This window comes from Alligator mississippiensis, chromosome 3 (genome assembly GCF_030867095.1).
Source record: "Alligator mississippiensis isolate rAllMis1 chromosome 3, rAllMis1, whole genome shotgun sequence".
NCBI lineage: Eukaryota > Metazoa > Chordata > Crocodylia > Alligatoridae > Alligator > Alligator mississippiensis.
The window spans coordinates 181,579,369-181,604,785 of record NC_081826.1 but is presented as its reverse complement, the minus strand read 5'-3'; the positions used below and the strand labels follow the sequence as shown (position 1 = coordinate 181,604,785).

The following is a 25,417-nucleotide window of genomic DNA, read 5'->3' as shown; positions in this document are numbered from 1 at the left end:
ACTGGGCGCGTCTACATGAGACGCTTACTGTGGTGAGCATGTTTGTTATTACCCTGAAATAGAATAGTTTTCTGATAGCATATTGTTAGGTTAACAATAATTTGGATTATTAAGAAGTATTAGCTTTGCAGCTGAATACAAGGCATGATCTGTGGCCTAGCAATGCAGCTGACCACAAGGCAGAATGATAGCTAAGCCTTTGCTTGTGTCAAGTAATCATTTTAACTGTATTAAGCATTTTCTGAGTTAAAAAGTGGATCTGTGTCTGTGTGTTGAAAAATCAGCTACAGCAAGAAATAAGATAAGACAGGGAAGCCATTGTTCTGGGTGCAGTGGTTGTGTCCTTGAGAAGTATCTACTACTGTGTAAGGTTTTGCTAACATATTATAATGTTACTGTTACTTAACTTTTAGCTTTTAAAAGTGCTAGTTCAGCTTAATAGAAATATGCTGTTATAAAGATTTATAAAGCACTGCCCAAGTATTGCTTTTTGTTAACCATATAGTCTTGCCTTGTTGTAATAAGTATAAAAGATCGCCTCACCCTTGAGGGGGGGCCATTTTGCCTTTTGCTGGCTTTATGGTCTTTGCTCGAGCAAATAAACAGCTGTCTTTCTTTACCCGCGTTGTCTGTCAATCAAATTACAGCTAGACAACGGACCTTAGGGAGGTTTCTCCCACCACATACTGCACATTAACCTAATCACACCGCACAGTGCCGTAGCACGGCACAAACCAAGCTGATAGCCTCCTGCACCATGTGATGAGGCCAACACGTAGTGTCACTAAATAACGTGTGCTCATGTGCAGTAACTCTAAGCACCCTGCATTTAGTTAGTGCACGTACTTTATTAAGCACCTACTCAACCAAAGACGCAGTCAGGCTGTAAGGCGCATAAACGAATGTGTAGGGGTCAGCCCGCCGCAGGGCCGAGGCCGGCCCTTCCCCACAGAACCGCACGCCGGTGAGCTCAGGGCGGGAGCACAGGCGGAGACGTCACCAGGCCCCACCAGCCTCCCCTGCTCCTGCTCTTGGGCAGAGCCCAGTTAGGGATAAACGGAGCGCGGGGGGCCGGCAGCGCCGCCTCGGGGCGGGCTCAGGGACGCGGGTCCCAGTGCGCCCCGCGCGGCGCCATGGCAGGGCCCGGGCCGGAGTACGAGACGCCGGAGTTGTGCACGCGCGTGTTCCCTGTGGGCGCCGTGGGGGCGCTGTGGCGGGAGCGGCTGCCCGCGGCGGACCTGTCCCTGGCACAGCGGAACGTGGTGGAGGCAGAGGCGGCGGTGGCCGCCGAGCTGGGCTGCCCGCTGGACACGGCGGCCGAGCTTCGCGCAGTGTGCAGGTACCCGGGCGGGGGCCGCCAGCAGCCGGGACTGCGCTGGGGTGGGGAGGAGGGGCGCGTGCACGAGTGTATGAATAGCGGCATATGTGTGGGTGCGTGCTTGAGTGTGCGCATGCGCGCATACGTACGTATGCATGCATCTGCGTGCGTGTGCGCATGTGCGTATGTCTATGTGCATGCACATGTGCATGTGTGTGCGCACCTGTGTGTTCACATGTACATACGTGTGTGCTCTGTGCACGTGCATCTGTGCATGTGAAGTGATATGTGAAACTGCCATATTTACTCAAATCCAACATGAGGTTCACCCCCATCCATCAAGCTTTGGCGGGGAGAGAGTTTTCTTGGATTTGAGCACCAGGCTGGGGCAGGCAGCTGCTGTGGCTCTAGCTCCAGCCCTGGACTTCTTGCCCCAGGCCAAGGCCAGGCCACTGCCCCTGCCACCTGCCTGGGACTGAGGCTGGAGCTGTCACTGCTTCCTGACCACTGTCTGCCTGAGGCTGGAGCTGTTGCTACTGCTGCTGCCTAGCGGGGGTCAGGGCTGGAGCTCCTGCCACTGCCTGACTGGGTCAGGGGTAGAGCTACTGTACACTCCGTGTCCCAGGTCAGACCCAGAACCAGGGCCCCTCTATAGGGTAAGTAGTAGCAGCAGAGGCAAGTGGGAGAGGGGGCAGGTGGCAGGGAACAGGTACTGGAAGGGAAGGCAGGGGTCAAGCTGTTTGTCTTCCCCACTGCTTACCCCACTGCTGCTGTGTTTCATGCTGCAGCAGTGGGAGGGGGGTGAAAAATTAGATTCTGTACATGGAAATTTATAATAAATTTACAACTTTCCTTGTGTGGAATCTAATTGTTGTGGGGGGTTGCTCCTAAATTTAAATTTGTCTTGGATTTGTATGAATTCAGTATGTCCTGTATGGGGACGTCCCCATGAGCGATCCCTACTTGGGATCCTGGGGGCCTCCCAGGACTCTAGTGGCAGTGATCCAAGTGTGTGGAGTCTGGCTGGCAGCATGGCTCTGGCCAGACAGGCTCCGGTTTTGGGTGGCGCATGTTACTGCCACATGTGCCGCCCCGCTTTTTTCTGGCATGGATTTTTTTTTTGACACAGGGATCTCCTGGCGTCGAAAAAATTAGCTGTGTTGCAAATTAGCAGTGTGCCAAATGTCTACATGTGCGGTGTGTGCAGTTTGCAGTGCCACGGATGGGTCTGAAGCACCACAAACCACATGTGTGCTTATCTGGACATGCTCTGTGTGTGTGTTGGGGGTGGGTGGAAGAAAGTAGAGCAATCATTTAAAAACCTGGTTATGTTTTAGGCTTCTATGTCTATCAAATCTGTAAGATGTAGCAAATTTTTCTGTATTCAGTTTGCACTCACCTTGTTTGAATGTGAGGACCACCTCTTTCATTTACCAAGCATATTGATCAGGTAGTATTCAAAATAGTTTTGTAGACTCAGAGCCATCCCTAGCATACGGTGAATTGGGGCGACTGCCCTAGGCCCCATGGAGCCAGGCAGAGTGGCTGCAGCCCCTCCTGTGGGTCCTGCCTGGAGCTGGCAGCTCAGTCCCGTGCTGCGCCCTCCCCCACTCACTGCTGTACCACTCATGTTCCCCCTCTCCCCTGCACCACTGCACCGCATGGTTTCATGGCCCCAGACTCGCTGTCCACTCTCCATGCTGTGTGCTTGTTTGCCTTGCCCCCTGGGGCAGGGACAACAGTTGGAGGAGGAAGGGGGAGCCCAGAAACTCTGGCTGCTATTGCAGGGTGATTGGGGGAGTGGTGGCAGAGCAGGAGCCCAGGGGCTGCAACTAAATCACTTGCAGGGCTGCCAGTTGGTTTGTAAATGTCTGCAAGATTTTGTTAAATAAGTGTCAAGGGTCTTGATATAGTAGTGTAGCATATGCATGCATCAAAGGTGATGAAATACTGCAACTAAACCTTTGAGGGTGGAGGAGATGATGACAGTGGGCAGTGTACTATTTTTAATTATAAGGAATAAATCCAGATAAAAATACTAAAACATAACTTCAAAACTTAAAAAGCAACGTGGGCCACCATAGTTATGGAAGGCCATTGAAGGACAAAGTGGCTAGATGCCTTTCTGCTTCTCTTTTTCCCAGAACCACAGGTCCGAATCTGTTGAAGTTTGAGTCAACTTTTTATCTCTGTTTGTACAACTTGGTGCCGTACTACCTTTCCAGGGGAGACTAATTAAATACCACGTACCTCACGGCACGTATCTTTCAAGCAAGACCTTTTCACTGTTTTGTTCTTCATTGATGTTGCAAGGCTCATAGCGTTCTTCATAAAACAGTTTGGCTTGTTTCCTTGGCCAGAATTTTCTCTTCCCTCACCATCAGTACGTTTTGAATTTGGCCCTCGTCCTCCCATTTTTGAGGTTCTGGCATGACTGCTTTGCAAGAAGGTGTGTTTTACTCAGTATCAGTATAGAACACCCATGTTTTTCATGAATGGCGTAATCCTGAGTTAATTCAGCCATTCATGCTAAATAAGTGTATGTAGTTCCATACACTGCATCATGCATTGTATACACGGCACAAGATAAACAAAAGAAGCTGTTTTAAAGAATGATTGATTCTTTTATAATTTTATAAACAAAAACAGAATCATACAAAAGTAGTGTTGGAAGGGACCTCAGGAGGTCATCTAGTTCAACCTCCTGCTCAGAGCAGAACCAGCCCCAACTAGATCATCCCAGCCAAAGCTTTGTCTAGCCAGGTTTTGAAACCCCCCAAGGACAGAGAGTCCACCACCTCTGGGTAACCTGTTCCAGTGTTTTACTGCTCTCCTAGTGAGAAAATTCTTCCTAATATCTAACCTAAACTTCCCTTGCTGCAGCTTGAGACCTTTGCTCCTTTTTCGGTCACCTGCCACCACTGAGACCAGTCTAGCTCCATCTTTTTTCGAACCCTGCTTCAGGTAGTTGAAGGCTGCTATTAAGTCCCCCCTCAATCTCTTCTTCTCTAGACTAAATAAGCCTAGATCCCCCAGTCTTTCTTCGTAAGTCATGTCCCCCAGCCCACCCACCATTTTTGTCACTCTCCGCTAGACTTTCTCCAATTTGTCCACATCCTTTTTGTAGCGTGGGGCCCAAAACTGGACGCAGTACACCAGATGTGGTCCCACTAGTGCTGAGTAGAGGGGAATAATTACTAACCTTGCTCTGCTTGCAAAACTTCTGCTAATGCAGCCTGCTATGCCATTAGCCTTCGCAACAAGGACACACTGCTGGCTCATTCAGTGTATTGTCTACTGTAACCCCAGGTCCTTTTCTGCAGAGCTGCTGCCCAGCCAGTCAGCCTGTACTGGTGCATGGAATTGTTCCATCCTAAGTGCAGGACTTTGCACTTGTCCTTGTTGAACTTCATGAGATTCCTTTTGGCCCAGTCCTCCAATTTGTCTAGGTCACTCTGAATCCTGGCCCTACCCTCCATCATATCTACTACAGCCCCCAGCTTGGTGTCATTTGCAAACTTGCTGAGGGTGCACTCTAAGTAGTGTGTTTCCTGTTTGTAAGGTCTGGCTCCTTTGGTATTATGGACCAAATCATGGTGGCAGTGATGCCACTGACTTCAGTTAAATTGTAATTTTTCAAAGTTTTATCTGTATATTGGTTGCATCTAGATTTCTAAAGAAACAGATTGTAGGAGTATTTCTCTTAAAAGATAGTTTGTTGAAGGATGAAATGCACCCACACAGGAAGTCCGCACAGTACTGTACATTAGTTTTGTTCTGAGTTGAGTCTTGTCTAAGATTCTGCAAGCTGGGAAAGTAGGGGCTGATGCTCAAATGAGATCACAGCTAGTTTTTTTTTTTTTATGGATACTTCCTCAGTTGTACTCTAGGGTTTATGAAATGGTCTCACCCTAGTTTGTGGTGGCAACATTTTTAAAAAAAAGTGCATTTATTACATGAGTAAATATTGTGTCGATTCTAGAAAGGCACACCTTGTCACACTGGATGCTAACAAAACTCATAAATTGTAGTCAGAAGGAATTGGACTGATCATCTAAGAAACTGAAAGCTCTAACCAGGAGGTGAGATTATTTACTGCATTTACTTTGCAGGAGTATCGCAGCAATCCAGTGTATGTTGTGTATGTTCCAGTATATGCTGCAGCTCAGGGCTGTCCAAATTTTAAGTGGCCTGGGGTCATGTGCTTATTGGGCCACACTAGCAGGGGTCATGCCATGAGGGACCACACTGGAGTCTGTATGCATGCCTCCTGCTGCATTGGATACCACCCCCTGCTACTGCGCTCTGTAGCCTGGCACCTCCACTGCTGTACCTTCGTGCAGGGTGCTCCTTTGCTGTGTCCTGTGCCAGGTACCCCTGCTGCTGCCCCCCTTTCCCCTCACTGAACCTTGCTTCCTGGAGCCCCTCCCACTGTGTTCTGTGCTCCCCATGTTTCCCCCCTGCATTGTGCCAGTCCCCCTGCTGCTCCCCTCACCCCCTGCTGCACTGCATGCCCTCTCTTGTTGCATTGTGGTGTCCTGTCTCTGCTGCTCTTCATTGCACATGTGCCCCCCTGCTGCTCACTGGATCTCCCTGCTGGACTCTGCTTCTGGATGCCTGCCTGTGATGCTGCTACTCCCTCTGCTGCACTGCATACCCAGGAGTCCTGACTCACCCTTAGCTTCTTGGTCATGAGCTCCCCCACTGCACCGCACCACTCAGACACTCAGAGCAACTTAGGCCCTCTTCCAGTGCTGAAGGCTGCACCATGCTGCATCTCCCTGCCTGGGACAGGGACAGGAGTGATGTCCATGGAATCCCCAGCTGCTGCTGATGTTGGAGCAATGGAAAGAGCAGTGGTGACTGGATTTAAGCTCTCATAACTCCATGCTGTCCATGGCTACCAGTTTGAGAGCCCTGCTGTAGCTGTTTATTGAGATTTAAAAATCATATTTTGTTGACCAGTGGTTAGTTGATTTTTTCTTTTTGAGAATAGAGTCACTGATTGCAATGCGTATGAAAGGCATGTGATGTGAAATTCCTTTAACAACTGTTCTTATCTTTAGCATTGACATGTTAAAGAGCCCTGATGGAGAAGAAGATCCAGAGGTTATTCCTGAAGACACCACGCTAGAAACTCTTCGGTATGTTGTTGTTCTTTCCTAGTAATAACCTTGGTGAGAAACTCTTTAACTGATGAAGTGTAAATGTGCGTGTGTCTTTCAGACAGTGGTGTAGCTGCTAGAACAATTTCTAGAAAAAACATTAAATATATGAAAGCTGTCTTCAAGGAACATTGGTTGTGCTGACCCGCTCTTATAGGGCACTGAAGAATATTAGGAGCAAGAAATTTAGAATTGTGCCATCTGCATTTAGCAATTTGATTAAAACTGAGTATAAAGCACCAGGTTCCTGATTCAGTTGCTGAGCTCTGGATCCAGCTTTTTTGGACTGACATGTAAATTTGAGGCAAAAAATGAACGTGGCACAAGTTGGGAAGCAATTTCTCCAGAGAGCTGTGAGGGTATCTTAGGCAATCCGGCCCCTGATATTGTTGTGAAGTCTACACTAGTGGTCCTCTGGTTATAGATAAAAGGTCGCACTTGTGTTATCAGTGCCCTTGGACAGTTTGAATCCTACCTTTTAAAATGCTAATATTTGGCAGTGACAAGCCCAACATATCTGAGGCCTTTTTATATATTAGTTAAATTGCCCTATGCTTGGCCAGCATAGGCTGTTATTGTACTTGGTATACTATGTGCTGTTTGCTTTGCATTGAGTAAACAAAGTGCAGTAATACATAGCTTGCTCTTGCAATGAGTGCTTTTTTGCCACTGATTTTAATGAAAAATATTTGAAAGTCTGCAGTGGGGTTGGCAAGCTGGTCACAGTTGATTGATTGGTCATGTAATGTCAGTTGAACTATTTGACCATGGTCAAATATTGTCAGATATTCCATGAAGCCAAGAACAATTACTTCTGCACATAATGCTGCCTACCTTCTTGATACACTTTTCCAGGGATGTGACCTCTCTGATGCTGAACTTGATTCAGCTTTCAGCCTTATTATGACTTGCAAATTTTAAAGGATATAAAAACAAACACTTCGGCAGAATATAGCAAATTATAAAGCAAGAAGTGCCCATTCAGTTCTAAAACAATGTGCAGTACAGTCCCAGTAGTTGAATCTAAACAACTTGTTGCTTCATCATGGTAGAAAGAGTTGTTCTCTTTGCAGTCCAGCTAGAGTGACAGAAATTCTTTTAATACTGCCATTCACTATTGCATGTGTGGAATGAAAGTTTGGGGAATCATCCATTCAAAAAACAGAATTAGACCGAAGACCTCCACTGCTAGGAATCTGGTGACCATGTATAACAATTTTAAGATTAGAAAAGAGAATTAAATGTAAGAGTTCAGATTTAATATTCAGAATAAGAGAAAGAAGGAAATACCAGTGATGATGATGAAATAGATAAAGCAGTTAGCTGATGGAGATAATTCAAAGCAAAACGCTTGAAGAGTTGGCGTGCTGACTATTTAGTATAACTGCATTTAAAAACTGACTTTTGTCTTTTATAGTTGCTATGTGTTGCACTTAAAAATGGGTTTTTAAACCTAGTGCTTTAAGAATTGACGCGCTTGGTTGATTAATAGCAGAAAGGTTTGCTTTAATAACTACCAACAAGCTACAAAACTAAATGACAGAAAAAGACTCTTTCTCAATATAAAATGAGCTATTACATAAAGTCCCAGTACATATTTGGCTGCACCATATTTGCATATTTTTCTCACCAATGCAGGCAGGGAAGCTGGCCCAGTCTTGTAGCCTTTACTTGCGGGCTGGGTGCAGTATGGCTTCTTGATCTTTCTAGGACTGCACACTTTGCTGGCAGTTCTGTCTTGCTTCACACTGTTTAGTTGTATAGCTTCAAAGCATTTTTCCTTGATGTTTGGCTGATTTAAAATCCAAACAAATGTTACCAGATTTGCCCATTACTTTGGGGTGTGTCCATTTATTAGGGATATGTTTCTAGGGTCTTGGTAATTCTGTCAATGTGCTGCTTGTGTTACTATACGGAGCTGTATCTCTCCCTTCTGCAAGCCCTCACCCCCAGTGGAGCTATCTTGCAGGACTCAATCTCAATGGGGCTGGGTTCCTCCAGTCCCCAAATCAGTCATACACACAAACACACACAAATTAACGTGACATGCCTGACCCAGCCGGGCTGATCATCATGGACAGGCTGACACCCTCATATGCCAAGAATCAGTTCATCAGAGCAACAATAAACTGCAGTCAGACACAAGCACACAGGTAAACAGAATCCCTCTGAATCCGGCTGGGTGTCCAGCTGACACCCTCATGGGCCAGCATTCAGTTCATAAGGGCACGTCTGAGTCAAACTGGGTCAATCAGCCTGTACAAGCTGATCCCCTTATGTGTTTCAAACTCAGCACGTCCCAATCTTTGGCCTCTTGGTGAGCAGACCCCACAATATTTTTGGGCTTCACAGGGATCTTTAGCTTAGGTAAAAGAAGCGTTGCTGCAGATCGCGGGAGGAAAGAGAAGCAGAGAAGGAAAAATATACCCAATTACTACCAGTTTGACTATAAAAGTTATTTATTGCTAAGCATATGAAATATATAATGGTACTAGTAGTAATAGATATGCAAAAGAAAAACAAACACAAACAATTACAGTACTACCCTGGTTTCACTAAGTATTTGGGGAAACTTAGCTCAAGCTTAACTAATACAATTCAGGTTCAGAAGTTTATGCCTAGAAAGAAAAGAGAGAGAGAGAGCTGGGATCTCACCAGTCCAAGGTACTCAGGCTGCAGAGCTGACAGGCACAGTCCTTGAAGGGAGATGATGTGTTCTTCCAGCGTCCCAAGAACGACAGGGGATGGTGTCAGCACAGGAGTTTTCTTCTTTCTGAAGCACCTCTCTCTTCTTCTTTTAAGCACACACACTTTTTACAGATTTTTATACCCTCAGTTCAGCTGCTTCGAAGCATCCTTAATTGTGTAAATCATTGTCTTTTCTATTGACAAGGGGTTATCTGGTTTGGAACATCTCAAGAAACTGATTGATAGTCAGGAAACACATAAGATTAGGGAGTAACCAAATACTTGGGAGCCAGCTTGAAATTCCTATGGATGGCAGATATACTGATGGGATATCTCATGGTTTCTTCAGAAACAATAGATAGCTTGCAGCATCAGGATTTTGGATTTTTACTTGTTGTGCACAAGCCTCAGCTTAGCATGACTTTTCCAGATCTTACTATAGTCTTTTAACAGACTTAAAGCAATTATTGGGGTGCTCATAACCTTTTGTGGAGAGGACTCCCACCAGTCGTCTCGGGAAAAGTATGACAACACCTGTGATTAGGGCTCCAGCGGGCTGGACGCTGTGATGAACCCTTAACCATTGTTCAAATGTTGCCCATATCCCCTCTGACTCGGTCTCTTGCCTCAGCAGTCCCTAACCCAGCAACCAAGTTTTAGTCAATCGAGTTTAAATAGGCCTCCCATAGTGGGACTGGGGAATGTACGGCCCGAGATGCCTATTAAACTTGGGGGGGAAGAGTCCTTAGTAAATCCAGATTAGAACTGGTCTGATAAATGCTGAGCTGGGTGTGTGTGAACATGGGTTGATTAGCATTTGGAGCACAGATTCCCCATCATGCAGTGCTCCCCTGCTTCTCTGGTCCCAGAATTCACTGCAGTCTCTGCTTCAGGCTTTCTGTTCTCCATCTCTCATGTAAATGAATGGTCATCTGGTTCCATCTCGGATGCAAATGAGACCTAGGGCAGTTGGTTCACTCTTGTCACCCTTATCTTGAGGGTCTTAGGTGTGTCTCTCACTGCATCTTAATTAGTTTCGTTTAGGTAGAGGAGGGGAGGGAGGGGGGTGAGTCCTTTGTGAGTCAGATAGACTGTATCCTGTGCCAGGGTTGCCCAAGAACACACAGCTGAGACATAACACAAAACAGGGAGGAAAAGGGTGACCATCATGTTACAATTGTTAAATTGCCTGGCTCCTGTTTTTGAATTTGTCTAGGTGTGAAGATTTGTGGTTTTTTTTGTAGCCATTGACTAGCTTGGCAATTAAATGTGGCAGGCCTTGAGTGGTCAAACAGGATAGTTAGAGGCATTGGTTACCGGACCTGTCTTTGGGTATTTATTTATCAATGGGGCAAATTTGCAATAGCTTGTACCAGTGATGGTCTGTTTACAAAACTCCAGACATACATTGAATGATTAAGGTATTTGTAACACCTTAGACATTGGATGCCTGTTTTGAGAAATGTGAGGATGTCACGTACAGGACCTCTTTTCTGCATCTTTTGCAGGTTTTGTTTGAAATGTGTATTTAGTCTTTTGTCTTCTTTAATTGCTAGTTCAGTTGAAATCTATATGTTGTTTCCTTGCCTTCTTTATTTACACTGGCTCAGCCTTTTTCTTTGGCTTTCTTTGCTTGTAGGTGCTCATGGGCATTTATACATATACATTTTCATGCTGGGACATGCCAGAGCAGACTCAGTTAATTGAGTCTGCTCTGCATGCTAGCTGAGGCGCACTGTGCTGTATTGCTTGCACTTCTATAAGTGGCAAAATGCATGTCAGCATGCAGAAAATGGCAGTGGTGCGCTTTTGAACTAAAACACATCCAACGTGTTTTAGTTCAAAAGCACACTGCTGCCATTATCTCAGCGCTGACGTGCATTTCGCCACTTATACAACTGCATGCACCGCAGTGCTAGGTGCCTTTAAAAGCACCCAGTGCGGTGGTGCAAGCATGTGTACAAATCCCCCATGTGATGAGTGTGTCAGGTGTCTGCCAACAATTTTTGTCTTGGAGGAATCATCACTTGTTATTTTATGGCATGGGTCAGGTATTGCGTACCACAAGGGCCTCTCCCTCTTATGCCTAATGGGTTGCAAGCCATTAGCGGAGTTTGATTTTCTTTGTGGCAGACTTGTTATTACAACCCAGTCTTGCCCCAGCTGCTGTTTTGCATTTTTGTGCAAGAGGCAGTGTTCCAAGCTTTCATAGCCAGCACGGTGTGTGTTTTATTTCAGTTTCTTTTCTTTTTTTTAATTTTGTAACTGTTTGGGCTGGTCCTGGGGTTGCAGGATAAACCCAAGGAAAAGAAAAAAACCTGTTTCAGTGTTGAATATCATTTGTATTTACGCTTACCTAACATTGCTGGTTCTGATAAATCATTACAGTTTTTCAGAGTTTAATTGCATTGTTTCACAATGACAGTTAACTTTTTGTTGTAATTAGCATAAGTATCTAACCTATTGAAGATTAAAATATCTCTCTTCACTGTTCTAATAAGTTAATGATTAAAATATTTGACCGTTACTTGGCCAATCAGTGGACTGAGTACACAACCCTAGAGTCTGCAGGAAAATAGACATGCCTATGTCTTGAAAAGTGTGGTAGAGATGTAGAAATATGGTATGATTGAGAAGCAGTATGCTTTTCCTTGTAGGTTCCTTGGTTTGGGGGGGGTTTAACATCTACATCTCCCTCCTTTTTCTTTTGGCTTAAGTGAGACTGAAAATAAATAGCTTGGATTTCTGATTTGGTCTGATGTATACACAGCAAGCCGTTAAAACAATCATGAAAGAAAGTAGTTTGGTAAGAGAGGCCACCGTCATCAGTCAGTGTAACTTAAAGCCACATAAGGTTTCTGTACCTAGATGTTCTTGGATAGTACTCAACCAACAGCAAGACTGAGGTGCCTGGGAAGAAAGAAGCTTATGATGTTCTTCCAGAATCCTTTTTAACTCTTCCTTTTTTAATGGTGAGACTGTCCAGTGTAATTACCTGACTTGAATATAGCATCTAACTGGGTGACTTGTATTAAGGAAAGTTGAATAGTTTGAATGTCATGGTTTGTTCTAGTTGATCAGGTTGATTGCAAAAACGGTGGGGTTATGCTGCTCAGCAAATTTCTGACAATCAATATAATGATACATACCTAGACTCATGGAATACGAGGGAAGGTAAAGAAAACTCTTAAATCCTCAGGTCTGTGATTTTGTTGAATTTAACTTGTAATTCATGCTTAAAACAATATTAGAGTAGCAGTTCCCAAATAGGTAGAAAATAATGGTTCCACTTTCGGTTTCATAGCTGTCTCAAAACTCATACTTTTGGCTACTCTGCATTTGTGCAATTTGAGGGATAAGGGAATTCATTTGAAGCTGTCTTCTTTCTGCATACACTGATCACTTACTGGCCTTGTGAAGGAGGAGGTGTTCAGGTGCAAACAAAATAGCAGGCTCATATTAGCTCCAAGGTGGCCATTGCTTATAGATACAGTGGACAAGGGAAAAAAGCATATGTAAGTTCTTTAGTTAAGAGGCATAGGAAAAGGTCTTGGGGAGAGTTCTTTTTCTTTAATTTTTCTTTCTATAGGCCAAATACTAGATGGTGCTAAGCCTATGCATTTGCCAGTCACGTTTAGGGAAGTTATGATTGATTATCTCAATGCCAGTCAGTTTAACACTTTGCTTTATATTATCCTTTCCCCTCTAGAATTAGAAAGAAGGCACTGGATAAGCGAGAGGAAAGCATAATTATAGATCGTCCTTGCAGAACAGAAACATTTATTTATGAAATGGTAAGATTCCTTTCCATTTGTTACGAATATAGCCACTGGGAACCCCAGGAGCCCAAGAGGCTCTGTGCTGCACTTGCTCCAAGGAACAGACTGAGGTTGCCCTGAAGTAGCTCCTTAGTTCCTTTGTAGCTACACTGGATTCTTCAGCTGCAATGAGGCATCTCTGCTAGCCACTAATGGCATCCACTTATAGGTTATGGAAGAAATGATGGGTCCCCCTCTCTGTTGAGAGAGTCAGCTTGGAATTTAACTCGCCTAGAAATGTATTGCTTCAGCTGGCAATTATAAGGAGACAAACAGCAAAAAGGATTTATTGCATAGGCTGAAAGAGATATGCAAACAAAACAGACCATAGGTTTGGAGATAAAAAGAAAACAAGTACAGAGTCTTACCCTCATGGCCACCACTAGCTTCCGTAAGAGTCATTGCCAGAGTTCTGGAGATTGGCTTTCATGCCAACTCTACCAGTCCTGGTAGAGCCAGTGAACGTCAAAGCCTGAGATTCAAAGATGAATATTCTAGCCTATCTAGGCTCTAAAAGACTGGAAGCCAGCTGCCCCCCCTCTGTCCTCCCCCCCTGCCATTAATGCTATTCAAATGCTCATGAGTCACCAGGATCCTTCAGGAAGTTCTGGTGTGTTTGAAATACCTGGAGTTCTGCTGGCTTGGTGGGCCATCACTTCCAGATCCCTTTGCTATTGTAGAGTTGATTACATCATAAACGGACAGGATGCAGGGGTGCCCATCCTACCAGTGGCCCCTTCTGTCTGCAGTTGTAAATAGTCATTGTCTTGACTCTAGACCACAAGGGCAAGGAATAATTAGCAGTTCTGTCTAGTTCCTGAGTAGTTCCCTGACTAGACCATATCCCAAATCATAAAGATATACATAGACCATAACATGGGCTTTATGATGAAACCACACATGCAATATCAATACAGTAAAGCACAAGGAAACAATGATGACATGCCACAAACTCCAAAACATAACAGGGTTTGTGACACCCTTTTTCTAGAGTTGCAAGACAATGAAAGGGTTTCTATTTCTATGCTGTGAAGCCAGGTATACCATTCCAACTAAACTAAGAGTTTGTAAACAATGATTCCATTGACACTTCCTTAGGTGAGGTGGTAGTTTGTTCTGAAAGTATTTCTAGGTCAATAACTTTTTCTCTCATTGTGTTGGAGCAGTATCTAATATACTCCAATATTGTCTGAATCTCCTTCACACCACCACAGTACAGCAGTTCCTATATGGTCCCAATATGTTGGGTGCTGTTCAAACATATGGTAAGATTAGACAAAGGAAATACTGAAAGTTCACTCCTAGAAACCTGTGATATTGCCAAAATCTCAGCTTCTGTTTAAAAACATGCATATCAGGGAGTGTAGAGACATGGCTCTGGCTTCATCAGTCAGATCTCCTGAGCCAAGTTACCAGTATTGCCACCCCAGGTTTTCAAGAGCCATCAGATTGGCTTTAAAATAATAAATTTATCATCAACCCCCCCCTGCCCCAAACTTAGTATTTTTAATTTGTCTGGTTGACCCACTGAAACATTGGTTCTCACCTTTTAGGACTTGAGGCACCCCTCCATATCTTTTGTGCATTGAGTGGTACCCAATTAAAAATAAATAAATTATATATTACAGTGCGTATCTCCTGGGGCTGTGCAGTAGGGGTGAAGAATCATCTACGCATGGACAAGCCTGAGCCTGCCCTTATTTCTTTAGCTTATCTGCTTTTTTTCTCACATCTCACTTAGTTCCTCACACCTCATGGTACCTGTCATAGCATCTAGTGGCACCACAGGGTGCCCCAACACCCTAGTTGAGAATCACTGCATTAAAGTTTGCTTTTAAGCATTTCTCTGTTCATCAGAGGTAATTTTTTTTTAATTGAAGGATTTAATTTGTAAATCTCCAGCTCCTTGGGACAAATGCTTACAAAAGAAAGACCAAATACTGTGAAAGTTAGAGCTGCACAGTACACACACAACTGTCCTTTGGAACAGAGGCTAATAGCTGCTCAGCAGTCTTGGGGTCAACCTGTTTAAGAAGAGAGCTTGTGTATCATAACAGATGCTCTGGAATTCTGCTTTGTCTGTAGTTGTAATGGAACTTAAAGTAAAACTTAAAACACATTAGAAAGCTTTTGTTTTATTGTCACTAGGAAAAGAGAGTAGTGTTAGAGTCCATTTAGCTTGAACTCCAAAGAATTGCCCTCATCCTTCCACTGAGATCCAACAGCAATAAGCATCTTTATTACTAAGGCTAAAAGAGCAGTTTGTGCTGCCCAGAGTGCCAAAACAGCATTTTTGCAGCAGTCTGTCTTGGTTTGTGTGCGTTTGTGTGGGCAGAGTTGGGGCAGACTGATTGCAACAAAAGGGAGACATTACTTCCTCAGTCTCTGGCAGCTGGGGCTTCATCTGAAGGGAAGAGCATGACAGATGCTTTCAGTTCATCGCCAGAATGTAGCAGTCAGTGCCACAAAAGGCCTGGCTCTGCTGGATTTTTGGTTTGGAGATTTTGGCAGTTGTAAAGGGGAAAGAAGCTTCAGGACCCATACATTATTAACAAGAGGCAGTATTGTGAAAGAATGTATTTTCGCACACTTTCTCCTTGCCTTGTCTGGTTTCTTCACAAGCAGCAATAAAATATACTCTGACACAGTTATATCACTTTATATCTTCTAGGAGTCTCAACCTGTTGGAAAGAGGCCTAACAATCCAGAAGATCTAGTTGAAGAGGGAGACCTGCTTTTAACTTTGAACATCTACTGTCCTGTCATATTTGAAAAGGTTAGTGTTAAATTCTCCAGGTTAGGTTTTGATACCTTTATCCAGCTTGAAGAGTGCCATGCTCCACCAGTAGCTCTGCTGAAATCACTCAAGCAGTGTGATGCTATAAAAAATGAGCTACTGAACACTACAATTGTGTTAGCATCTACAGTTATCTAGCTGGAGCCCTGTTATGTTGGGCACCGTGTAAGAATAGTGGATGACAAGTGGCCAGGGTAGCTTTTGATGATTCTAGGTTGCAGTTGAAGAGACATAAACATTTACAGCAGTTTGGTAGGAACTCTGCTTTACAGAAGAATCAGAATATGTAGTATCTGAAGTTAAAGTACTATGTTTGTACATAGCTGTTAGGTCAGGCCCAAGCTACTTGCTACTACAGGGAGTTTAGCATTTGTGCTTCCAAATGACTCTCTTGCTCTAAAGAGTAGCTGTAGAGGGCAAGCTTTTGGCAGCTTTGTTTGGAGGGACATTGGGCCTTATGCTGTTTGTATTGGCCTCATACTGGAGCAGCATTTGTACTAAAGATGTTCTGGTACTTGGTTTAACTGAAGCCATCTCCCTTTTTGCTTTCTAGCATAAAGAAAACAAACCATATCAGACGGTCCTTGTGTTAGGGAGTCAAAAACTCACTGAACTAAGAGACTCCATTTCCTGTGTCAGTGACCTCCAGATTGGTGGTGAGTTCAGCAGCCAGCCTGACCAGGCTCCGGACCACATCAGCAAGGTACAGTCATCTGATTTAAAGGCACCAAGGCATGGGAATATGTGTGTAGTCCTTCCCTCTACCCACATACCCCAGGAGAAGGTGTGACTGTACTGTCTGACAGTGGTCAAGTTCTGTAACAATGATTCTCAACCTTTTAGATTTGAGGCACCCCTTGGAAAATGCCGGTTCTTAGTTTTCACTCTTTTTTTGCCTATAGAAAAATAATAGAGCTTTTTTTTCTGTTGCAAAGAACTCAGAAAGACCACAACAGTGGACTTCTACTTGAAATCTCTGAGTTTATCTTGCAAATCATGTTTGCATATCTAAAAGTGGTACCTTGAATCACTCTCAAAAGGATCTCAAGGCAACCTGGTTGAGAATCGCTGTTCCATAATGTGAGTAAGGCTCAGTTGTGTTCATCCCTTTGCCAAAATGACCTGGTTTGAACAGAGTTGGATGATGTGGTAATGTTCTATTTACACTGACATTGGAATTACAACAGCCTGCTAGTTTTAGCTAGAAGTTCACTTTCTTCTATCTACCTTATGTAATGCCCTCTAGAGCCCTCTCCTCTCTGACCTCATGCTGAACAAGGAAACATTTTCTTTTCTAAATTCCCTGTCTTTTGGTAGGGTGACCCCTGGTTTGTTATACTTTAAGCTGTCAAAAATATAACAAAAACTTAATGTGTGTAATGAAGAAAAGTGGTCATGTATTTAAGCTACTGGACTGGGACTCTGGATACCTGAGTTCAGTTCCTGGCTCTGCTTAAATAATGATTGTGCAGTCCCTTCACCCTTTTGATCCTAACCTTTAAAATGCTTTTAACAGTACTCCCCCCAGCCTTCTTCCACCCTTTCTCTGACTTCTGTATTAAGATTGTAAGCTCTCTTGTGGATCTGGATTGTCTCTGGAGGTATGACTCCATGGCAGCTCCTGCAGTAAAATGCTGTGGTTGAATGTACAGTTAGCCCCCTAGAGAATCTGTGGGCAAGGCTCTTTCTGCAGCAGGATTTTGGTGACAAAATAGAATGACAGAATTGTACAGAATCCCTAACAGGCCAGCCGTCACCACCCTGATTGCTCGGCTTCAAAAATTTGGTCTTTGCATTTTCACAATGGTAGCCTTGGTCATTTATTTATGTTAATGGCTGACAGCCAGCAAAGTGTAAAACATGTAGGGTAATTAGAGGGAAGGATGGAGAGATTTCAGATTGTTCTTACTGAATTAGAATTATACAGTTTTGTTAATCTTTGGATGTTGTGGTAGGGATACTAGGATATACTTGCACATCATGTTCACTGATTTTTTTTTGTCAAATACCTTGAGATGTATGGATGCTTTAAAGACAATCAGGTTTTCATGGTATTAGGTAGTGTGAAGCACCTCATGCTTCTAAGTACAGAATAATTTCAGCTCAAGTTAATTGCCCAAAGTCAGCAGATTCCAGAGGGAAAGATCAACTCTCTTATTTTACATTGCAGTTAAAAATAAGGAGAGGCTCATGCTCTGGATTTGCGATTTCCTTTTATTACAGTAAAACTGTGTATACACCGTGTGTGTGTATAGTATCATGATGCACAACGTATGTAAGATGTGTTCCTAAGCAGAAAGGTTCTTTACAGAAGTGTTAAATTCTAAGATGCTTCCATATGGAGTTCAGCTAATGTTCTAAAGCATCCTTTCGCTTGGGTGAATTTGATATCTTTTATTAGACCAACCCAAATAGTTGGAAAATAGTTATTAAGCAAGCTTTCGAGTTCAAAAACCCTTCGTCAGGCTAAGGAAGTTTCAGCAGTTGGTGTGTGCTCTTCCTGGTTGGAATGAAAAGTAAAGAAGCCAGGGGCTGGGCTAGGGAGTCAGTTACCAGGCAGATTATAATGTATCAGCCTACACCCCTGTCTACCCGTAAGGCAGTTGGCCAGTTTCCCTGGTCAAAGAAGAACTTGCTGTCTGGAATCCTAAGTCTCTTACAGGGTACAGTTTTCTTCTTCAACAGGTTGTATAGGGCAGGGGTTCTCAATCCCTGGGCTGTGGCCTGGTGCCGGGCTGCAGCAGATTGACTGCTGGACCAGAAGTGGCTGCAGACAGCCAAACTGTGGTCCCCCAAAGCTGGGTGGAGAGGCCATGGCTCCTTCTGCATAGCCCATGGCAGCGCAGGGTTTGTCATCCTGAGGAACAGTGCACCTTGCTGCCTAGTATTCTCTGACCTTGCTGATTTTTTCAGTACTTTGCAGCAAAATTTTGCCTAAATGCCATGGAATGATGCTCCTGATCCTTAGAAAATAGGGATCAATGGCAGAAGGGAGGGAAGAAAAAAGAGAGAATATGTATGTAAGATCAGCATGTCCTTAGGAGAGTAATACTGCATAGCCACGGACAGTAAAAGAAGCCACATTATTTCATCTCCATGTAAGCTGAAACCAGTAAGGTTGATCAGGTCAAAAACTGACAGTATATGACTCAATAAAACTATGTACACAAACTGCATGTTTTCCTCATAGGCTTCTTTTTGCAAGGTTTCTGGTGTTTTCATGTATTGTTTTGTATTAATAAATCCTTATTTTTCTCTCTCTATCCAAGGATCTGTACAAAGCTGCCTTCTTTTATTTTGAAGGAGTTTTTTACAATGATAAAAGGCATCCAGAGTGCAGAGATCTCAGCAGGTATAGTATTTATAGATCTTGTTTTGGAGGGAACTCTTTTTGGGGAGAAGGAAAATTTGACCAGGTCTCCTGATGATCTGGTGTGTTTCTGAAGCAGGAACTTTTAATAGCTGGGTGAAGGTAAATCAGACTTGTTCCATTCAGCATTGACTGACTTATTTTCCTCAGCCTGCTCCTTACATTCAAGTTTTCTGAAAAAAGGGAAGGTCCCTAATTTCTCTCCTTGTCTGTACCCTTTTCCAACACTGGGGTGGAACTTCTCTTGCACCTCTAACATGGTAGCAGTTGGGGTTGATTTACTTCTTGGCAGTTGACAGCTGTGAAAGGGAAAGGCTGGGTAGTTACAGTTTGGCCTGGAATAGATTTAAAAATGGCCCATTAATAGCATCTGCTAAAAGGTGTCTTATCTGAGGAAGAAGAATGGATGGATGTAGGCCCAGGATCTCTCAACTCTTGAGGGTTGTACAGTTCCTCAGATCCTTCATTCTCCTCAGGTTTACGACCACAGATATGAATTGTTCATTAAGTGTGTTGATTGGCTGTGTTCAGATTTCTTTGCTTCACTGAAACTTTTGAAACGGGACTGAACCAGTTCTCTTGTGGATGTGGAAGGTGTCAATTAGTTGGGAATTATGTTTTTGTGCAAGTTACACTTCTGAAAGGGAGGATTCTGTATCTATCTTTCACTATCGTGAAAAGTTATTTTTCACCATTCTGTTTTTTCTTGTTACCTTCTTTATGGTTTTCATTGATAAGGCTGCTTTGTTTTTACATCTAAGGAACCTAATACAAATGCATCTATCATAAACTAAACTATATCTAATACATGTGGGCCATGGCCCACATTTATTTAATAGCACAATGGGATCTGATCTCTGATCCCAACAATCGCACCTCCTGCCTTGCCACATGTTCAGATCCAGTGGTGCTATTACTACTTTCTCAGGCCCCTTCTGGACTGGCAAATTGAAAGCCGGGTTGCCTATGTGAACTGGAGTGGTCCCAGGGCTGGGACCAACAATCAGCTGATTGTTACTCCCAGTCCCAGGACCACACATGGTCTAGAACTGCTCCAGCTTGTTGCTACCCTACCCCATATTCAGTTTAAGATGTGATGGAAACCAGCCACAGTAGTACTATACGTCTTCTGTGGAATATTTTTGTGGCTGGCTTACTGTTTTGTTATACCATTAATTTCTTGAACATGTGAGGGAAAAGATTTACTAAACCCAGGTTCTTGTATAACAATGCTGACACTCTTTTCCTCATTTTAGAACAGTAATTGAGTGGTCAAAATCTCATGACAGAGGCTATGGGAATCTTCAGGCTGTTAATATGGAAGGTTATACCTTCAATGACTTGTCCCTCAAAATTGGTTTTCCATATCTGTACTGTCACCAAGGTGATTGTGAACACATTGTTACCATCACAGACATAAGGTAAGTTACTACAATTTGGGAGTTCATGTAGTTATGTAAGTGCTTTGCCTTTCCTAACTTCCTCACTAGTAGAACACCTCATACAGTTTATTGTGTCATGGAGAATACACTTAGGAAAAGGTTCTGTGCCTAATCCTCTGCAGCAGAAAGGAAATGCCTCTTCTCCCACTTCCCTTCCCTCTGATATTGTATTGCTCCATATTCTCCACTTCTTTCTCTCCTCCATGTATCTCACTAGCATTCGTTTAAACAGCCTGATCCTGGGAAAAGTTGGGCACCTTGAGTACTCAGCTACTTGTGGTCATCCATCATAGGTCTCCTCAGTGGATAGAAGGTAGAAACACTCTTTCACTTCTACTTCTGTAGCTGGAACCAAAAAACAACTTGTCTTTTTTGAGCTTGCTGCATTTAGGGCTTTCATGGCACTCTGCACGTTCTAGGATAAGGGATTACATGACTAATATAAAGTACTAGTAAACATAGTGAATGAATCTCCAGTGTGTTGCAGTTAGTGTTGTTTTACAGATTACATTTGTGTTAAGCCACATTGAATATGATTTGTCCTGACTTAAACTGGCCTTTAAATCATGGTAAGTGCCATCATTTTACATCGTTATCTGGGGTGATATTTTGCAATATAGTTAAGTCTTATTCTCTCCTTCTTTCTGTGAGGCTTATTCATCGTGATGATTGTCTGGACAGAACTCGTTATCCTCTGCTAATCAAGAAGCCTTGGCTATATACCAGAAAATGCTTTGTGTGCAAAATGTATATAGCCAGGTAAGTGATCAAACTTATTTGGTTATCCAGGTTGCTTCACCCCACTAAAGTTTCTACTTGTGGAAGTCTCGTTGCTTTTTATATACTCTGTGTGTGCGTGCGTGTGTGCACACATGGCTTTTTTTTTAATCGTCTATGATTATAATTAGTTCAAGCTATTAATAGTACAATCCAGCATGATTCTCAGTGCATAACTTCGTGTGCTTTTTGATCTTGTTCTTTGTGAAAAATGTGCTCTACAGTCCTTATAATATACCCATCTCATAAACTAACTGATGCCAGGACAGCCAAAAGAGTTGAAATCGTAGTGGTGCCAAATCTTTGGAGAGTGTTCTGCTCAGTGTGTAGAATCAATATAGGACTTAGAGCAGTTTGTTTTCCTGAGTTTGACAGAGAATGCTGGATTAAATTTGTTATTATTACAAAAATGTAACATGGTATTCCCCCCTCTTTTCAGGAGAAATATGCAATATTTCTTAAATCCAATATATTAAGGGGTGGTGGTAGAGTATGGTTACAGAGGAAGGGAGTGAAGCATGCATTTAGAGTAATATAGGAAGGTTGAGAGAGCCTAGAATAGTAGTTGTTGGTAAATGTTAAAATACCAAAATATAGCTTCTCCTGGGAGTCTAATGTTTTTGTCATGCACCCCAGTAGGATTCCTTTTTGGTTCCACATGCACAAATGTACGTCTTTTGTTTTCTACACTGTGCATGAATTGATCTCTTGAAATACCACAAACAGGCTTTACTGGTTGAATAGTCAAGTTAAAGAGCTGAGAGGTATTTGGTGGTATCATTTGGTGGTAGGAAAAACTCATCTATTGTCATTGTATAAATCTTTGTAGCAGGAAAATAAACTAGTCCCAAGAGCAAGGTATAAATTCCTATGTTTCAAGAAGATTTGGCTTGGTTGTTCTCAAAAACAAGTTCATGCCTCTTTTCCCACTCTGGCACAAGAACTGTGCTCTTATATCTTTAGGAATTTGATTTAAGCTAACTTAGGATGGAATGCCAGCATCCATCTTGTTGGGACAGTCCATCCCAGCATTTTTAGTTGAGCTCCCTAGATGCCATTTTGAAAATAGGGCTTATAATCATGTGAGATGCCCATGGGTGATCCAGGATTTTGTGAAGATAGGGTGCACCGCAGGGGGGACTGCAGTGCAGCTCCCAGGTCCCCCCTCCCAGACAGGCAGACCATATCACATGAGCAGCAGCATCTCTTTTATTTATTTATGTATTTATTTATTTTTAAGCCCCAAATCAGTTAAGAAGCCCATCCACCATCCCCTGCACACTTGGCACCCTGTCCCTTCCCCTCTACCCTCAGCTGCATGTCTCCATCCCTTCCATTCAGGATGGAAGGATGGGGAAGGCAGTGTCAAAGGTGATAGTCTCCAGTGACATTAAGTTTAAATCCAGGACTAGCACTTAGGTGGGAGATGTCGAATCATGGTTGACCAGAGCTGCTCTGAGTGCATATTGTGCATGTTCTGTTCTATGCTGAAATAGCAGGGGACTTGATTTGTTGGGGCATTTAAAGACGATCATAAAGAAAATTATTAGTCAGCTTCCCCCACTTTACTCTGACAGTGCCAGTGGTGTCAACTTCTCCTGCAGCTAATACCCTCCCTTGGTAATCTTCTGTTTTGCCTGACTCATTTCAGCCTATGATTTAAAAGAAAGGGTGTGTGTGTGTGTGTGTGTGTGTGTGTGTGTGTGTGCGTGCGTGCGTGCGTGCGCGTGCTCCTGAGTTGGAACAAATTCAGAAGTGATCAGACAGTAATTAAAATTGTTGCAAACTCTGCTTTTTAATTAACAAACAATAATGAAAACTTACTAATGCCTCTGTGTAATAGTAAGACAGCTTAGAACCTACTAAATCTTCATGCTAATAACACTGGGGGAAAGCCTTCAACTCTTTAAGAGCAACATTAAATACCAGTGCCTGTGATCAGGCCGTTTTTCATGTAATTGTATCTCCCTGCTCAGTAATTTGTCAGTTTTCTGAATTAATTTGGTGGTTGCTCAGGCTGTTCAGATCACTCAGGAATCTATTTTTTGTCTAAAGCAGTGGTTCTCAATTGGGTGGGGGGGGTGACTATTGGGTGTTCCTGTCTCAGTCTGACTATGCATGAGGCACATGGGGCACTTTTACCTGGCAGCAGTGGTGGCATGGCCCCAGTTGAGAATTATTAAGCTAAACTGAAGCAGTATAACAGTGGTTTTCAACTGGGGTGACAGTAAATTAAAAAAAGTTATGGAGGGGTGCCCTAAATCTAAAAAGTTTGAGGACCACTTGTCTAAGGCATAGCCTGGGGAATAGGGGAAAATGGAGCTTTAACTGGTGTTCCTTAAGTTGTTTGGCAGGAAACGGGAGTTTCATATTATAATCTGAATAACCAGAGTTGTGCTAATAGCAGGATAGACCCAAGAAATCCCTACTACATGTTGCTGCAGAATGTGGCTGGTGAGTGGGTGTTTGGGGAAACCTGTCTTTGGAGAAGAGCTTTGCCTCTAGGAGTGGCATGAAGATGATGGCAGTGATAATTAAATTAGCTAGTTGATTACTGTGTGTTTTATACATCCCTGTATTTATAGGTATTAAATGCAATCTGTCTAAGAATAGGTTTTTCTTGGGTGTGTTTCCTATACCTGCTAGATATGAAACCAGTAATATGAAACACCTGTACTTTGAAACCTACAGATGGGTGACCAATGAGGACAGTTTTGCTCCAGAGGACCCCTGCTTCTTCTGTGATGTTTGTTTCCGAATGCTCCATTATGATGCAGAAGGCAACAAACTGGGAGAGTTCCTTGCTTACCCTTACGTTGATCCTGGGACTTTCAACTAAGGCTGGCCTTCACCAGGACGAATTCAGTGACCTGGATCAGTGGATCTACTGCTATGGCTGTTTGGTTGTTACAATCAGCAATCCTTCCAATGCTGCTTGGCTTGTGTCTTGGGGGGTAATTTTGAAAAGGACAGTTTGATTTGCAAATGCAAATACATTTTTTTGAAACCATCTTGATTTGAAAATTCTGGCCATAGTGTTTTTTGCCCAAGAGCTGACGGTAGGTACCCAGATCAGTTGAAGGAGAGTATGTGTTAAGAAACTAGAGAGAACAGTTATTCATTTTTAGGTGTTTTCTTCAAGCAGGGGTTACTTGTCATTTGCCATACATTGTCCTTTCAGTTTTCCCTCTGTGAGGGAAGAGGTGTTCGTGAACTGTACAGTTACTGATCTGTGGTCTGTGTTTCAAAAATGGTATGTGTGGGGCATAAATGATTTAAAAATGGGCATTATGCGTTGCAAGTATTTTTAAATGGTGCTTGAATTCTCTTTATAAAGCACTGTGGAATTATTAAAAGTTACCTCTTTAGTATTTATTCTGTTTAATAATTAATAGAAGTTAATCCTATGTACCAATATTAACAGAAGTTGATCCCATGCACCAATACAGGCTGGGGGCAGACTGGCCGGGCAACAGCTCTGCAGAAAAGGACCTGGGAGTTACAGGGGACAATAAGCTGAATATGAGCCAGCAGCGTGCCCTTGTTGTCAAGAAGACTAATAGCATACTGGGCTGCATTGGTAGGAGTGTTGCCAGTAGGTCCAGAAAAGTGATTCTTCCCCCTCTATTCAGTGTTAGTGAGGCTGCATCTGGAGTATTGTGTTCAGTTTTGGGCCCCCCACTACAGAAAGGATGTGGACCAATTGGAGAGAGTCCAGCAGAGAACGATAAAAATGGTGCTGGGGGACATGACTTATGAGTAAAGACTGAGGGAACTGAAGGGAAGTTTTAAAGAGGATGGAGCTAGACTGTTCTCAGTGGTGGCAGATGGCAGAACAAGGAGCAACCATCTCAAGTTGCAGCAAGGGAAGTTAGATATTAGGAAGAATTTTCTCACTAGGAAGGTGGTGAAGCACTGGAACAGGTCACCCAGACAGGTGGTAGAATCTCCATCCTTGGAGGTTTTCAGAACCTGGCTAGACAAAGCTTTGGCTGGGATGAGCTAGTTGGGGATGGCCCTGCTTTGAGCAGGGGGTTGGACT

The 25,417-nt window shown here is 43.3% G+C and overlaps 1 protein-coding gene across 2 annotated transcripts; it reads left to right on the top strand.

Moving 5' to 3' along the window:
- Positions 1-24,746, top strand: SNAPC3 (small nuclear RNA activating complex polypeptide 3). 2 transcript variants are annotated; one of them, XM_059724705.1, is made up of 9 exons: positions 1-32; positions 6,385-6,462; positions 12,881-12,965; positions 15,661-15,765; positions 16,340-16,489; positions 19,056-19,138; positions 20,413-20,577; positions 21,250-21,357; positions 24,067-24,746. In XM_059724705.1, exons 1-9 carry the CDS (start codon positions 16-18, stop codon positions 24,212-24,214), a joined length of 939 nt encoding a protein of 312 aa, XP_059580688.1. In that variant the 5' UTR covers positions 1-15; the 3' UTR covers positions 24,215-24,746. The 2 variants fall into 2 exon arrangements, with proteins under 2 accessions (XP_059580688.1, XP_006270910.3); XM_006270848.4 differs by lacking the exon at positions 1-32 and adding an exon at positions 1,084-1,339.
- Positions 24,747-25,417: the final 671 nt, after the last annotated feature.

Bases quoted from the DNA above. Each gene is read 5' to 3' on its own strand.
- SNAPC3 (XM_006270848.4), top strand. From the start codon at position 1,134: ATGGCAGGGCCCGGGCCGGAGTACGAGACGCCGGAGTTGTGCACGCGC. The intron at 16,490-19,055 runs GTACAGTCATCT...TCTCTATCCAAG, and splicing joins CTCCGGACCACATCAGCAAG to GATCTGTACAAAGCTGCCTT. The intron at 20,578-21,249 runs GTAAGTTACTAC...TCTTTCTGTGAG, and splicing joins GTTACCATCACAGACATAAG to GCTTATTCATCGTGATGATT.